This window comes from Mandrillus leucophaeus, unplaced genomic scaffold (assembly GCF_000951045.1).
Source record: "Mandrillus leucophaeus isolate KB7577 unplaced genomic scaffold, Mleu.le_1.0 Scaffold211, whole genome shotgun sequence".
NCBI classification, from domain to species: domain Eukaryota; kingdom Metazoa; phylum Chordata; class Mammalia; order Primates; family Cercopithecidae; genus Mandrillus; species Mandrillus leucophaeus.
In genome coordinates, this window is record NW_012102155.1 from 2,954,909 (window position 1) to 2,968,171 (window position 13,263).

General features: G+C 33.8%; 1 protein-coding gene across 1 annotated transcript in view; it reads left to right on the top strand.

The window, feature by feature from the left end:
• The first annotated feature begins 3,836 nt into the window (after positions 1-3,836).
• The window catches only part of KCNMB2 (potassium channel subfamily M regulatory beta subunit 2), a 454,246-nt gene continuing 444,819 nt past the window's right edge, over positions 3,837-13,263 (top strand). Inside the window, exon 1 of the mRNA XM_011980367.1 lies at positions 3,837-4,089. Coding sequence (XP_011835757.1) covers positions 4,052-4,089 — 38 coding nt within the window. The 5' untranslated portion in view covers positions 3,837-4,051. The remainder of the gene's footprint in view (positions 4,090-13,263) is intronic.

A 13,263-nucleotide genomic window follows, 5' to 3' on the forward strand; every position in this document is an offset into this window, starting at 1 on the left:
ATGTCAGATTATAAGTAAAATAATAAAAGAGAAACCTGTTAGTCTATGTTTATAAAAGTAAATGTCCCAATAAATAACTAAATGAGTTTCAAGGAACAAATATTTTTTTACAGAAGAATCCCCAAGAATAAATGTAGAAGGAATGGGAAAAAGAAAAAGTACCTTAGAACATCACATGATAATTGGTACAGGCAAGATCCACTGGCAAATGCTAAAATAAGTGGTTAAAACTTTAAAGAGAAAGAGGATATTTTCATGTCTGAAACGTGTATTTATGAAATTTTAAAAAATTAATATGGTGGTTTTAACATATATCCACCAATTCCTTGATGCTCTCCCTTCAAGAAGTAGAGTGTAATTTTCTTAAATGTTTTCAAAATTGAAAAAAAAGTTTCAGTACCTAACTCAAAAGACATTAATAGGCCGGGCGCGGTGGCTCACGCCTGTAATTCGAACACTTTGGAGGCCAAGGCAGGCGATTACTTTAGGTCAGGAGCTGAAGACCAGCCTGGCCAACATGGAGAAACCCCATTTCTACTAATAAACAAAAATTAGCCTTGCGTAATGGCAGGTACCTGTAGTCCCAGCTACTCGGGAGGCTGAAGCAGGAGAATTGCTTGAACCCAGCAGGCAGAGGTTGCAGTAAGCCAAGATCGCGCCACTGCATTCCAGCCTGGGTGACAAAGCGAGACTCTATCTCCAAAAAAAAAAAAAAAAAAAAAAAAAAAAGACGTTAATAAACCAATCACAGAAACCGAAAGTAAAAGGAAAATGGCCACTAAACAAGAAAGGATTAATATTACTGATAATGAGAGAAATTCAAATTCGTATTACTATGTCATTGGTATTTTTAAGATTGGCAGAAATTCAAAAGTTTGAAAAAACACTTTGTTGGTAATGTTGCAGCCAGAACTTTTTAAAAATGGATGCTAGAACTTAACTCCTCAAATACATACAACATATGCGTTAGACCTCATTTGTAGGTGCAAAATTAATTTATAAGGGATATATTGAATAGAGAGTGGTGCAATAATAGGTCAATGCTATAGAGTCATGAAAAAGAATAAGGAAAATTTCTATGTATTAAGATAAAATGATTTATAGGAAATATGTAGAAAAGATCAAGACATTGATTTATTCTTACACAAAATTTAGTGACTCTGGATTTTATATAATATGTGAAATTTGGCATGAAAATGAAATATGAATTAATCTACCTACATACATATTTGCCTAGTGTTTCTAAAATAAACAAAGGAAAGATAAACCAGAAAGTAATGAAATTCGTTACCTATGTATGGATGTAGAAATGGGGTGGAGCAGATAGGAATGAAAACCATATTACTTTGAGTATAATTTTTACTTACTTTTGATTTTAATCAAGACTATATATTCTAATGTAAAACTAAAGGAGAAAAGAACAATAACAATTACTAATACAGATACAGGTAAGTCAATACATCAAATTTATAATATAGCTACACAGAGAGAAGTATTATTTCAAATAAGTTTTGAGTACAGTGTTCTAAATTTCTATCCTTTATAGAATACTTTCTACAGACAAAAAAATTTAACAAAAAATTTAAACTACAGAGAAAACTTCAAAATCTATACTTAAATTTATAATAGTAATATACTGGTATTATAATTTGAAACCACTTGTGAATATTGTAGAATAAGTAATTTAAAATAAATATATTGTTACTATAAAATGATTTTTCCATGTTAAAAATAGATACAAATATAAAATTAAAAAGTAATAAAAATCTCCATATATTAACTTTAACCCCTAAATATCAACAGAAATTTATAATTTTTAGCAATTTATTTCCTGGCTCTGTCTACTGAAGTGGCCTAGAAGCAATACTATCCTCGTACGAGTGAAAATACCTAGCACTCAGAACTTCATTTCAAACTGCCACTCCTCTCTAAAAGGAATAGTGTCTAAAAATAATGACTGACTCCAAATCTTGAACAGGTAAGATACAAGGTGAACCCGAGACATTTTAGTGAGCCACAAAGAAAAAAAAAAAAAGGCTTAAATGAGAACTCATTATTATCCCAAATCTGTAGTTACATTAAGGTTCACTCTTAGCGTTGTACATTCTATGGGTTTGGGCACATTAATAATGAAATGTATTCACAATCAAGCTGTCACGCAGAGTAGTTTCACTGCCTTAAATTCCTCTGGGATCTGCCTATTCATCCCACCCTCCCCACTGACCCCTGGCAACCACTGATCTTTTGGCTGCCTGCATAGTTTTGCCTTTTCCAGAATGTCGTATAGTTGGAATCAAACAGTATGTGGTCTTTGTCGATTGGATTTTTAAACTTAGTAATATGCATTTAAGGTTCCTCCACATGTTTTCACGGCTTGACAGCTGAATTCCTTTTAATGTTGAATAATATTCTATTGTTTGGATGTACCACGGTTTATCCATTTGCCTAGTAAAGGACATCTTGGTTGCTTTCAAGTTTTTGGCAATTATAAATGAAGCTGCTGTAATCATCCATGTGCAGGTTTTTGTGTAGACATAAGATTCAACTCCTTGGGGTAAATATTAAGAAGCACAATTTGTGAGTCACATGGTAAGAATATGTTTAGTTTTGTGAGAAACTACCCAACTGTTTTCCCACATGGCTGTGCTATTTTGCATTACCATCATCAGTAAGTGAGAGTTCCTGTTGCTCCACGTTCCCACCAATATTTGCTGTTGTCAGCGTTCTGGATTTTGGTCATTCTAATAGGTTTGTAGTGGTAGCTCACTGATGTTTTAATTTGTGTTTCTCTGATGATATATGATGTGGAGCATCTTTTCATATGCTTGTCGTAAGTATATCTTCTTTGGTGAGGTGTCTGTTAAGGTCTTTGGTCTCTTTTGTTAATCATATTATTTTTATTGTTGATTTAAATAATTCTTTGTACAATTTGGGTAACAATTCTATAACAGATATTTCTTTTACAAATATTTTTCCCACTAGGTGGCTTCTCTTTCCACTCTCTTATCAGTGTCTTTCATAGAGCAGAAATATTTAATTTTAATAAAGTCCAGATTATCAATTCTTTCTTTCATGGATTGCATCTTTGGTCTTGTCTCTAAAGAGTCCTTGCCAAACCTTAGGTCACTAGATTGTTTTTTATGTTATCTTCTAGAAGTTTTGGAATTAAATGTTATACATTTAGGTCTGTGATTGATTTTGACTTAATTTTTTTAGAAGATGTAAGGTTTGTATCTAGATCCTTTTTTTTTTTTTTTTGCATGTGGACATGCAGTTGTTCCAGCACTACGTGTTGAAAAGACTATCATTTCTTCATTGTATTACCTTTGCTCCTTTGTCAAAGATCAGTTGAGTATATTTATGTGAATTTATTTCTGGGCATTCTATTCTGAAAATATTAATTTTTCATCTTATTGCGCATGGATAGAGACATCAAAAATGTCAATCATTTCAAAGCAGCGAAACTACTCATGTTTTCCTGACTGGTTAATCTCCCCTCAGAACCAGCTCTACATTGCTAGCATGATTTTTTTTTCAGGCCTTTTAGCCAGAAATTGCTATAAAAATGGGCTTTTTAAAAAACAACTCTGTTCTGTTACTTGAGTTGAAAACCATTTTAAACAGTTACTAAAATAACAGCAGACTAAATTTCTATGCCGTGGTATAACTCTATGTATCAGAGATGTCAAGAAGCGACATTATCTTTGCATATTATATGCTATATTGATATGCAAGTGTATGACATGCCTTGTTTACGCAGAGGGAAATTTAGTTTCAGTACATTTCTGGACTAAACATTTCTGGGTTAAAGTACAATTTCGGTATCTGAAAGGGGGATCTGCGAGCTATCCATGCTAACATGGGGAAAGTGTCAGAGGAGGAGCCTTTCCTTCCCTTCGTTGCCATTAGCACAGGTCTCCAGGGCATATCTTTTCTCCTGGGTTTCTATGTTTGTTTTACTCACTGCCTCTCGTTCCTCTGCTTAGGACGTTTTCATGAATAAGCCAGAAGAGAGTCAGCACAGAAGCCTCCCCACAACCTGGAAAAAGAAATGAGCTTTAACTTTGAATATCACACAGACATAGTGAGGTAAGTCATTTTTTAAAAAAAATCAGTAGAATGATTTTTAAAGGAGTAGTGTTATCACAGATATTTCTATTGGCATATTGGCCTAACTTTTCCCACTTCTCAATAGGGAAATATGACTTAGCTGTAGTATCAAAACAAGAAATGGCATATGAGCAATTGGTAAAGTATCCAAAAGTGTTTTTGCCATATATACATACATGTAATAAAAAGCATAAGAAAAGCTAAAGGCAATCAAATGTGTTAATTACTGAGACCCTCAAACTGATGTTAGTCCTTTAATCTTTTACTTCCTGTTGCATTAGGTAAAAATGCGTTTGACAATAAAAGTTAGATTTTTATTCCAAGATGTTTCTTGAGCATCCCATTGTTTACTATCTGTAACAATCAGGGACTGGAACCAATAATAAACCCATGTTATTAAGGAATTGATCACCTATTCTAGTAGAAGTGTCAACACATGACAAATACATTTCAGAATAGGTTTATTTGAGCAATCTTGCTTTCCCATTCTTTAAAATTATTGCCCTCTGATTTATCTTGAATATTTAGCTAATATTTGAATCCATGTTCAAAAGTTAAAAAAACGAATGTATTTTGTTAAAAATCACCATAAAAATTCAGTTAAATAAACCCCCAAACCAAAATTATTTCTCTGAAATCATACAACAATATTAGCTTAAACTGAGGGCCTGACCCTGATTGTATAAAAGGCTTTTATTCAAGTAATCCAAGGCAACAGAGAAGAGCACTTGTTATTAACTTCACCATAAAAAGGCAGCAGGGGAACAAATACAATGATTGTTGTGGAGAAGCAAATGCTAGATGAATATGTATATTTATGAAATGTATATACATACTGAAATGAAAATATATATTTAGAAGTTGTCTCCAATCTGCTAAGTCATATCTAATATACCACTGATTATATCTGTATGCGTTTTCTTATGAAATGGAACAATGCCAAGTGAGTCATAACACTAGACTTCAACATTTGTAATGTTACATTTTGAATCCTTTGTTTAACGCATATTACCAGAATAAAGTGTTTGAAATTACACCTTTTATAACCCATACGCAAAGCAACTTCTCTGACATACAAATTATTCTGACATACAAATTATTTGAGTAATCTTAAAATAATGTGATGCACAATAAAACTAGAATATAATCTATTGAGTTTTTATAAATATTTTCATTTTTTCCTCTATGAGCTTTTTTACAACTTATAAATGTCTTCTATAAAACATGATGTTATTTTCTCTAATAATTTAAAAGTGCTACATGCACTATTTCATTGTTTTTTCATCTGTTCCTTAAGTCAAATAGAAAGTCTATTAAGAAAATCATTTATAAATTTAAATCCCTAAATTGGTAACCAGTGAAGTATAAACTCATTCTACTTTAATGAGTTCAAGTTTTACTAGTGTTCATGCATAATGATCTTGAGATGTAACTGTTTGCAGAGAGGAAATTCACATATTCTCAAATGCCTTAAAAGTATTATGTAGAATGTAACAATAGTGTTCTGCTTAAATTTTAGTGTATGATTTTTTTAACTTGAAGAAACAGGGAATTCCTCAATGTTAAAAATTTAAAATATTATTAGCTTCACTTTTTTTTTTTTAAAAAAAAAAGGATGGTTATTAAATTGGGCATTTAATCTGGAAAATTCAAATCGAGATATATGGATTGAATGGTCCCTAAGTAGCAAATGGAGTCTATTTTGAATGGTTAATTTATTTTCAGGCATACACACTTCCTCTGCTATAAAATTCCTCAATTTGATCCAGTTGCATCTGTCTTTCTTGTTTGTTTTAAGTGACTGAAATAAAAATAATCACAATTCAAGCTTTCCTTAACTACTCAGGGAAGAAGGAAAGAGGGTACGCCGTGGTGCCAGTCTGGTAATCATTGATGAAAAAGTGTCAGGGAAGAGCAGTCATCTATGTTTGTTCAAGGAAAGTTGATCCTGGGAAACGATATTAAATATTTTATAGACCAGAAGTCCTACTTAAGGATCAAAAAAATCAATAAACATTGTACCCAACATGTTGGTTGTAATAACACAGCATATATTGCTGACCATACATCATCACTTTTCTCTTGCCTGCAGTGCTTCTTTCAAACATTTGCACATTTCTCCCTGAGCACTAAATAACAGAATCATTACCAACATAATAATCAGCTTAGGATCAGCAGGTATGTAAGTAAAATTATTTAATGACACCTTTCTTTAGAAATTATAATGTACTAAAGTACATTCTTCTCTCTGAAAATTTTATTTTGATCACTAGAGCTTGTAGACACTAACATGTGACTGCAAATATAAGAGTTCTTAAACATGAAAATTTGTATGTACACAAAGGATTGGAAGACATCTTTTAAAACATGAATTTAGTTTCTATGTCTGGAGGTGGATACTAAAAAGTGTAAAACATGATCCCTGGCACTTAGTAGTTGATGATATGGTCGGAGGAATCCAGGAGACTACATAGGAAACAGATGATGATTAATGGCAAAACCAGAGATAATAACAGTAATTTCCAAAGGACTTTCAGAAGGTGAAAAATGTAGGTTAACAACTCAATAAAGGTCATGGGCATTTGAGAGGAATAGTAGCATTATGTGGACACTCGAATAGGATCTGAAAAAAATTGAGGGGAAGAAGAGGATCAGTTCAAATGTCACCTCTAGAGCTACTAGCTTCTTTAGGTTCCCATCTAATGCTTTCCAAGCAATGGCACTTGTTGCTAAATTGCTTACTCCTTCTCCCCTTCCCTCCCACTCCCAACACACTCTCCTTACATCCTTATGAACTACTAAAGGGCAGAGCAGGATCTTCATTTTTGTATTTCCAGAGTCTTGAAGGTGCTCAATAAATATTTGTTGAGTGCATTCTTGAATGATTACAAAGCAATACAAGCAAAAGCACAGGGCAGAAATAAGCACAGCATGTTCTGATTTTACTGAAAGAACTAGCTGTGCAGAAGAAAGAATTTTATATTGCAGGTAATAAAAGATAAGTCAAAATAGCTCAGGAGAAGTCAGATCTTTGAGGACCTTGCTTGTCCAGATGAGCATTATCTTCTCTTTGCTTGATTCATGATTATAATTTCTCTTGGTCAACCCAGTCCCATTATCTCCCAACCTTCTGTGACCAAAAGATAACACTAATGAGATCTGAGATCCTCCTTCGGTATCAATCCTTAGGCTTCATTCTGCCCCCTATCTGTGACATATAGAAAGTGAATTTTCTAAAGATTAATCTGGCCGAGTACAGAATGAATGAGAGAACTAAGAGCTATTGTGAAAGACCGGTCAAGAGGACAATACTGGAGAAAGGTTTAAGGAAACCACCAGAGAGGAATAATCGAAAGAAACGGGTATTGATAAACTGTAATACAGGATATCAAAGAAAGGGGAGCAGTTAAATAGACTCCAAATTTCTGTGAGAGTGTAACTGTGCTTTTGACAGATGTAAATGAAGGAAGAAAACGCTAATGGATCTGCTACAAGGAAAAGATAGCAAGTTTGTGTAAGGCATGTGGAGTTGGGGATGATGCAATGACACATAGTGGAAATATCTTAGAAATATGAGGAGGTACACATGGAAATAGAAATGACAATCTAAATATAGTGAAAGTTGATGCTGCGAGTATGGGTAAGATTTTAAACATGGAAGAGAGCTCTGGACCAGGAATTTTAAAAGTATCTGAATGATCTAAGTGTCTTTAAGTTGCTCAATCTCTTCTCTGTAGATCGAGGATAATACCTCTTCTCTTTACCTTATGGGGAAGACGTAAAAGTGAAATGGGGATAAGACTATTTAATAACATAATGCATTTTTTATTATTTTATTTTTATTTAATATTTTGTGGGAAACAGAATAATCATAGCAACAACACTTAATTGGAACAATTGCTAAACTCAAGAAAGTCACGTGGTTTGTTAGTAAGTGTAGACAGTAATTCATTTGCTCTGTTGCATATAAATTGTCTGGATTCATTTTTACTTCTCATGTAGCAGTGAAAATGGTGCTCATAACTAAGTAGATGTTTCAGTGAAATATCCTACCATGGCCACATTTAATATATTTCTTTGATGCACTTAACTTTTGTTCCCAGTGTCATGAAATGTAGTCCACAGAATAGTACTCTCATCTTATACGTTACACATACCCTCATTGTTTACAGCTAGTTAAGTATTTATATCTGGAACTTCTCTTTGATGAGCCCTTTGACATTTTACTCTTCTCATTTTCAGAAGTTCCCTTTCTTCTTCCTTCTCTGACTTCTTTTGTTCTAGAGCTCCATTTCAATCTCCCAGCCTTTGTGAGCTCATCTCTAATGTCTCATTAGCATTTTTCCTACAATTTCTCAGAGATCTTAACACTTAGGCAATTTTTGCATGTCTTCAAAAATTTTAAATATTTGAGTAAGTAGCTAAATATTAACAATACATAAATTTTAAATGCACATAAAATTAGTAGAAATACGAACCTTTTTAAGTGATACATTTTAATGTTATGTAGTAGAAATTCTAAGCTGATTTTTAAAAACTTTTTATTAATACATACTAATTATACATTTCATGGGGGTACATGTGATGTTTTGATAAATGCATACAAGGTGTAACGATTAAATCAGGGTTACTAGGATATCCAGCACCTCAAACATTTATCTTCTCTTTGTGTTAGAAATACTTCAAATCTTCTCTTTTAGCTATTATGAATTATTACATATCATTATTAACTATAGTAACCCAACTGTGCTATTGAACATTAGAACTTATTTCTTCTATCTAACTCTGTTTGTATTCGTTAACCAACTCTTGTTCATCCCCAAGCCCTCGTCTTTCCCAACCTCTGGTGACCATCATTCTAGTCTCTGACTCCAAGAGATCAACTTTGTCAGCTCCCATATATGAGTGAGAAAATGCAATATTTGTCTTTCTAGTCCTGGCTTATTTTGCTTGACATAGTGACCTTCAGCTCCACCCATGTTGCTGAAAATCAGAGCACTTCATTTTTTTTAATGGATGAATAATGTACATATACTACATTTTTTAAATCCATTCATCCATTGATAGATTTAGGTTGATTCTATATCTTGGCTATTATGAATCGTGATTCAACAAACATAGGGTGAGGGGTACAGGTATCTTTTTGATATATTGATTTCTTCTCATTTTAATAAATGCTCAGTAGTAGGATTGTTGAGTCATATGGCAGTTCTATTTTTAGTTCTCTTAGAAATCTCCAAAGTGTTTTCCACAATGCCTATACTAATTTGCATTTTCATCAACAATGCATAAGAGTTCCTTTTGTTTTCTACTTTTATTTCAGGTTTGGGGTACATGTGAAGATTTGTTATGTCGGTAAACATGTGCCATGGGGGTTTATTGTACAGATTATTTTATCACCAAGGTATTAAGCCCAGTACCCGATAGTTATCTTTTTTGCTCCTCTCCCTCCTCCCAGCCTCCCCACTCAAGTAGATCTCAGTGTCTGTTGTTTCCTTCTTTATGTTCATAAGTTCTTATTATTTAACTCCTACCTCATGAGTGAGAAAATATGGTATTTGGTTTTCTGTTCCTGCATTAGTTTGCTAAGAATAATAGCCTCCAACTCCATCTATGTTCCTGCAAAAGATATAATCTCATTCTTTTTATGGCTGCATAGTATTCCATAGTGTATATGTACCACATTTTCTTTATCTAATCTATCATTGAAGGACATTTAGGTTGATTCCATGTATTTGCAATTGTGAATAGTGATGCAATGAACATTCATGTGCATGTGCCTTTATGGTAGCATGATTTATATTCCCCTGGGTACATATCCAGCAATGGGATTGCTGGATCAAGTGGTAGCTCTGCTTTTAGCTCTTTGAGGACTCACCAGACTGCTTTCCACCATGGTTGAACTGATTTACACTTCCATCAGTAGTATATAAGTGTTCCCTTTTGGTTGAACTAATTTGCACTCCCACCAATAGTATTAATATATAACTTTCCCTTTTTTTTCACAACCTTGCCAGCATCTGTCAGTTTTTGACTTTGTAGTAATAGACATTCTGACTGGCGTGAGATGGTATCACATCATGGTTTTGATTTATATTTCTCTAATGATCAGTGATTTTTTTTTCATATGCTTGTTGGCTGCATGCATGTCTTCTTTTAAGAAGTGTCTCTTCATGTCCTTTGCCCAATTTTAATGGGGTTGTTTTTCTCTTGTAAATTTGTTTAAGTTATTTATAGATGCTGGATCTTGCACCTGTGTCAGATGCGTAATTTGCAAATATTTTTTGTCATTCTGTACATTGTTTACTCTGTCGATAGTTTCTTTTGCTGTGAAACAGCTCTTAAGTTTAATTAGATCTCACTTGTCAATCTTTTGTTTTGTTGTGATTGCTTTTGGCATGTTCATCATTAAATATTTGCCTGTTCCTGTGTCCAGAATGGTATTGCCTAGGTTGTCCTCCAGGCTTTTTATAGTTTTGGCTTTTACGGTTTGAGTCTTTAATATATCATGAGTTGATTTTTGCATATGGTGTAAGAAAGAGGTCCAGCTTCAATTTTCTGTATATGGCTAGCTAGTTATTCCAGCATCATTTATTGAATAGGGAGTCTTTTCCTCATTACTTGTTTTTGTCAATGGCTTTTGGGTAAATAATAAAATTAAGGGGGAAATCAAGAACTTTTTGAAAATAATGAGAACAAAGATACATGTACCATAATCTCTGGGACCCAGTTAAGGCGGTATTAAGAGGGAAATTCACAGTGCGAAATACCCACATCAAAAAGTTAGAAAGATCTCAAGTTAATAACCTAACTTTGTGACTGTAAAAATTAAAGAAGCAAGAACAAATCAACCCTAAAGCTAACGGAAGTTGAGAAATAACACAAATCAGAGCTGAACGAAGGGAAATCGAGACATGCAAAACCATTCAAAAGATCCATGAATCCAGGAGTTGTTTTTTGAAAAAATTAATAAAGTAGGTAGGCCACTGGCTAGACTAATAAATAAGAAAAGACGGAAGACCAAAATAAGCACAGTTGGAAATGATGAAGGGAATGTTACTACTGACCCACATTAATAAAAGCAACCATCCTAAACTGCTACACACACCTCTACGCACACAAACTAAAAAATCTAAAAGAGATGGACAAATTCCTGGATATATACACTTTCCAAGACTGAGCCAGGAAGAAATTAATTCCCTGAATAGAACAATAACGAGGTCCTGAAATTGAATCAGTAATAAATAGCCTACCAGTCAAAAAATGCCTGGACCTGATGGATTTACAGCTGAATTCTACCAGATGTACAAAGAAGAGCTGATACTATTCCTACAGAAACTATTCTAAAAAATTTAGGAGAAGACACTCCAACCCAACTCATTCTATGTGGCCAGCATCATCTTGATACCAAAACTGATATAGGCACAACAGAAAAACAAAACTTCAGGCCAATATCCTTGATGAACATTGATGCTAAAATCGTCGCCAAACTACTGGCAAACTAAATCCAGCAGCACATTGAAAAGCTAATCCACCATAATCAAGTAGGCTTCATTCCTGGGATACAAAGTTAGTTCAACATACACAAATCAATAAATGTGATTCATCACATAAACAGAACTAAAGACAAACACTGCATGATTATCTCAATAGACACAGAAACGTCTTTTAATAAAATTCAACACTACTTTATGTTAAAAATTTTCAATAAACTAATTATTGAAGGAACATACCTCAAAATAACAAGAGCCATCGATGACAAACCCACAACCCCCACAACCAACATCAACTGAATGGGCAAAAGCTGGAAGCATTCCCCTTGAAAACCTGCAAAAGACAAGGATGCCCTCTATCACCACTCCTATTCAACATAGTATTGAAAGTCCTGGCCAGAGCAATCAGGCAAGAGAAAGAAATAAAAGACATCCAAATAGGAAGACAGGAAGTCAAATTTTGTCTATTTGCAGATAATCTAAATCTATACCCAGATAACCCCCTAGTCTCATCCTGAAAGCTCCTCCAGTTGATAAATAACTTCAGCAAAGTTTCAGGATACAAAATCAATGTACAAAAATTACTAGCATTCTTATACACCAACAGCAGCAAAACTGAGAGTCAAATCAGAAAGGCAATCCCAGTCACAATCCCCACATAAAAAAATAATACCTAGGAATACAACTAACCAGGGAGGTGAAAAATCTCTACAGTGAGAACTACAAAACACTGCTCAAATAGAGAAGACACAAACAAATGGAAAAATATTCCATGCCCATAGATAGGAAGAATCAATATCATTAAAATGGGTATGCTGCCCAAAACAATTTACAGATTCAATGCTATTCTATGAAACTACTAGCGACATTCCTCCAGAACTAGAAAAAACTATTTTAAAATTCATTTGGAACCAAAAAAGAGTCCAAATAGCCAAGCCTATCCTAAGCAAAAAGAAAAAAGCTGGAGGCCTGATGTTACCCAACTTCAAACTATACTACAGGGCTGCAGTAACCAAAACAGCATGGTACTGGTACCAAAACAGGCACTAGGTATACAAAGAAAAGCTGGTACTATTCCTACAGAAACTATTCTAAAAAATTAAGGAGAAGACACTGTATTCTGATATAAGCTCAAAAATAAGGCTGCACATCTACAACCATCTGATATCCTGTCACCTTTGACAAAGCTGACAAGAACTATTTTTTCTCTGTATCCTCACTGGCATTTGTCATGTTTTTGATAATAGCCATTCTAACTGAGGTAAGGTGATATTTCATTGTAGTTTCTATTTGCATTTCTCTGATAATGTGATATTGAGTATTTTTACATATTCTTGTTAGTCATTTGTGTGTCTTTGGAGAAAAGTCTATTCAGATCCTTTGCTCTCTTTTTGATGAGATTTTTTTTTTACTGTTGAGTTGTTGGACTTCTGTGTATATTCTGAATATTAGCAGCTTGTTGGATACATAGTTAGCAAATATTATCTTCCATTCTACAGGTTGTCTTTTCACTCTGTTGATTGTTTCCTCTGCTATGCAGAAGTTTTTTACTGTAATATAATCCCATGTGTCCAGTTTTACTTTTGTTGCTTGTGCTTGTGAAGTCTTAGCCATAAAATCTTTGCCTAGACGAATGTCCTGAAGTGTTTTATGATTTCTT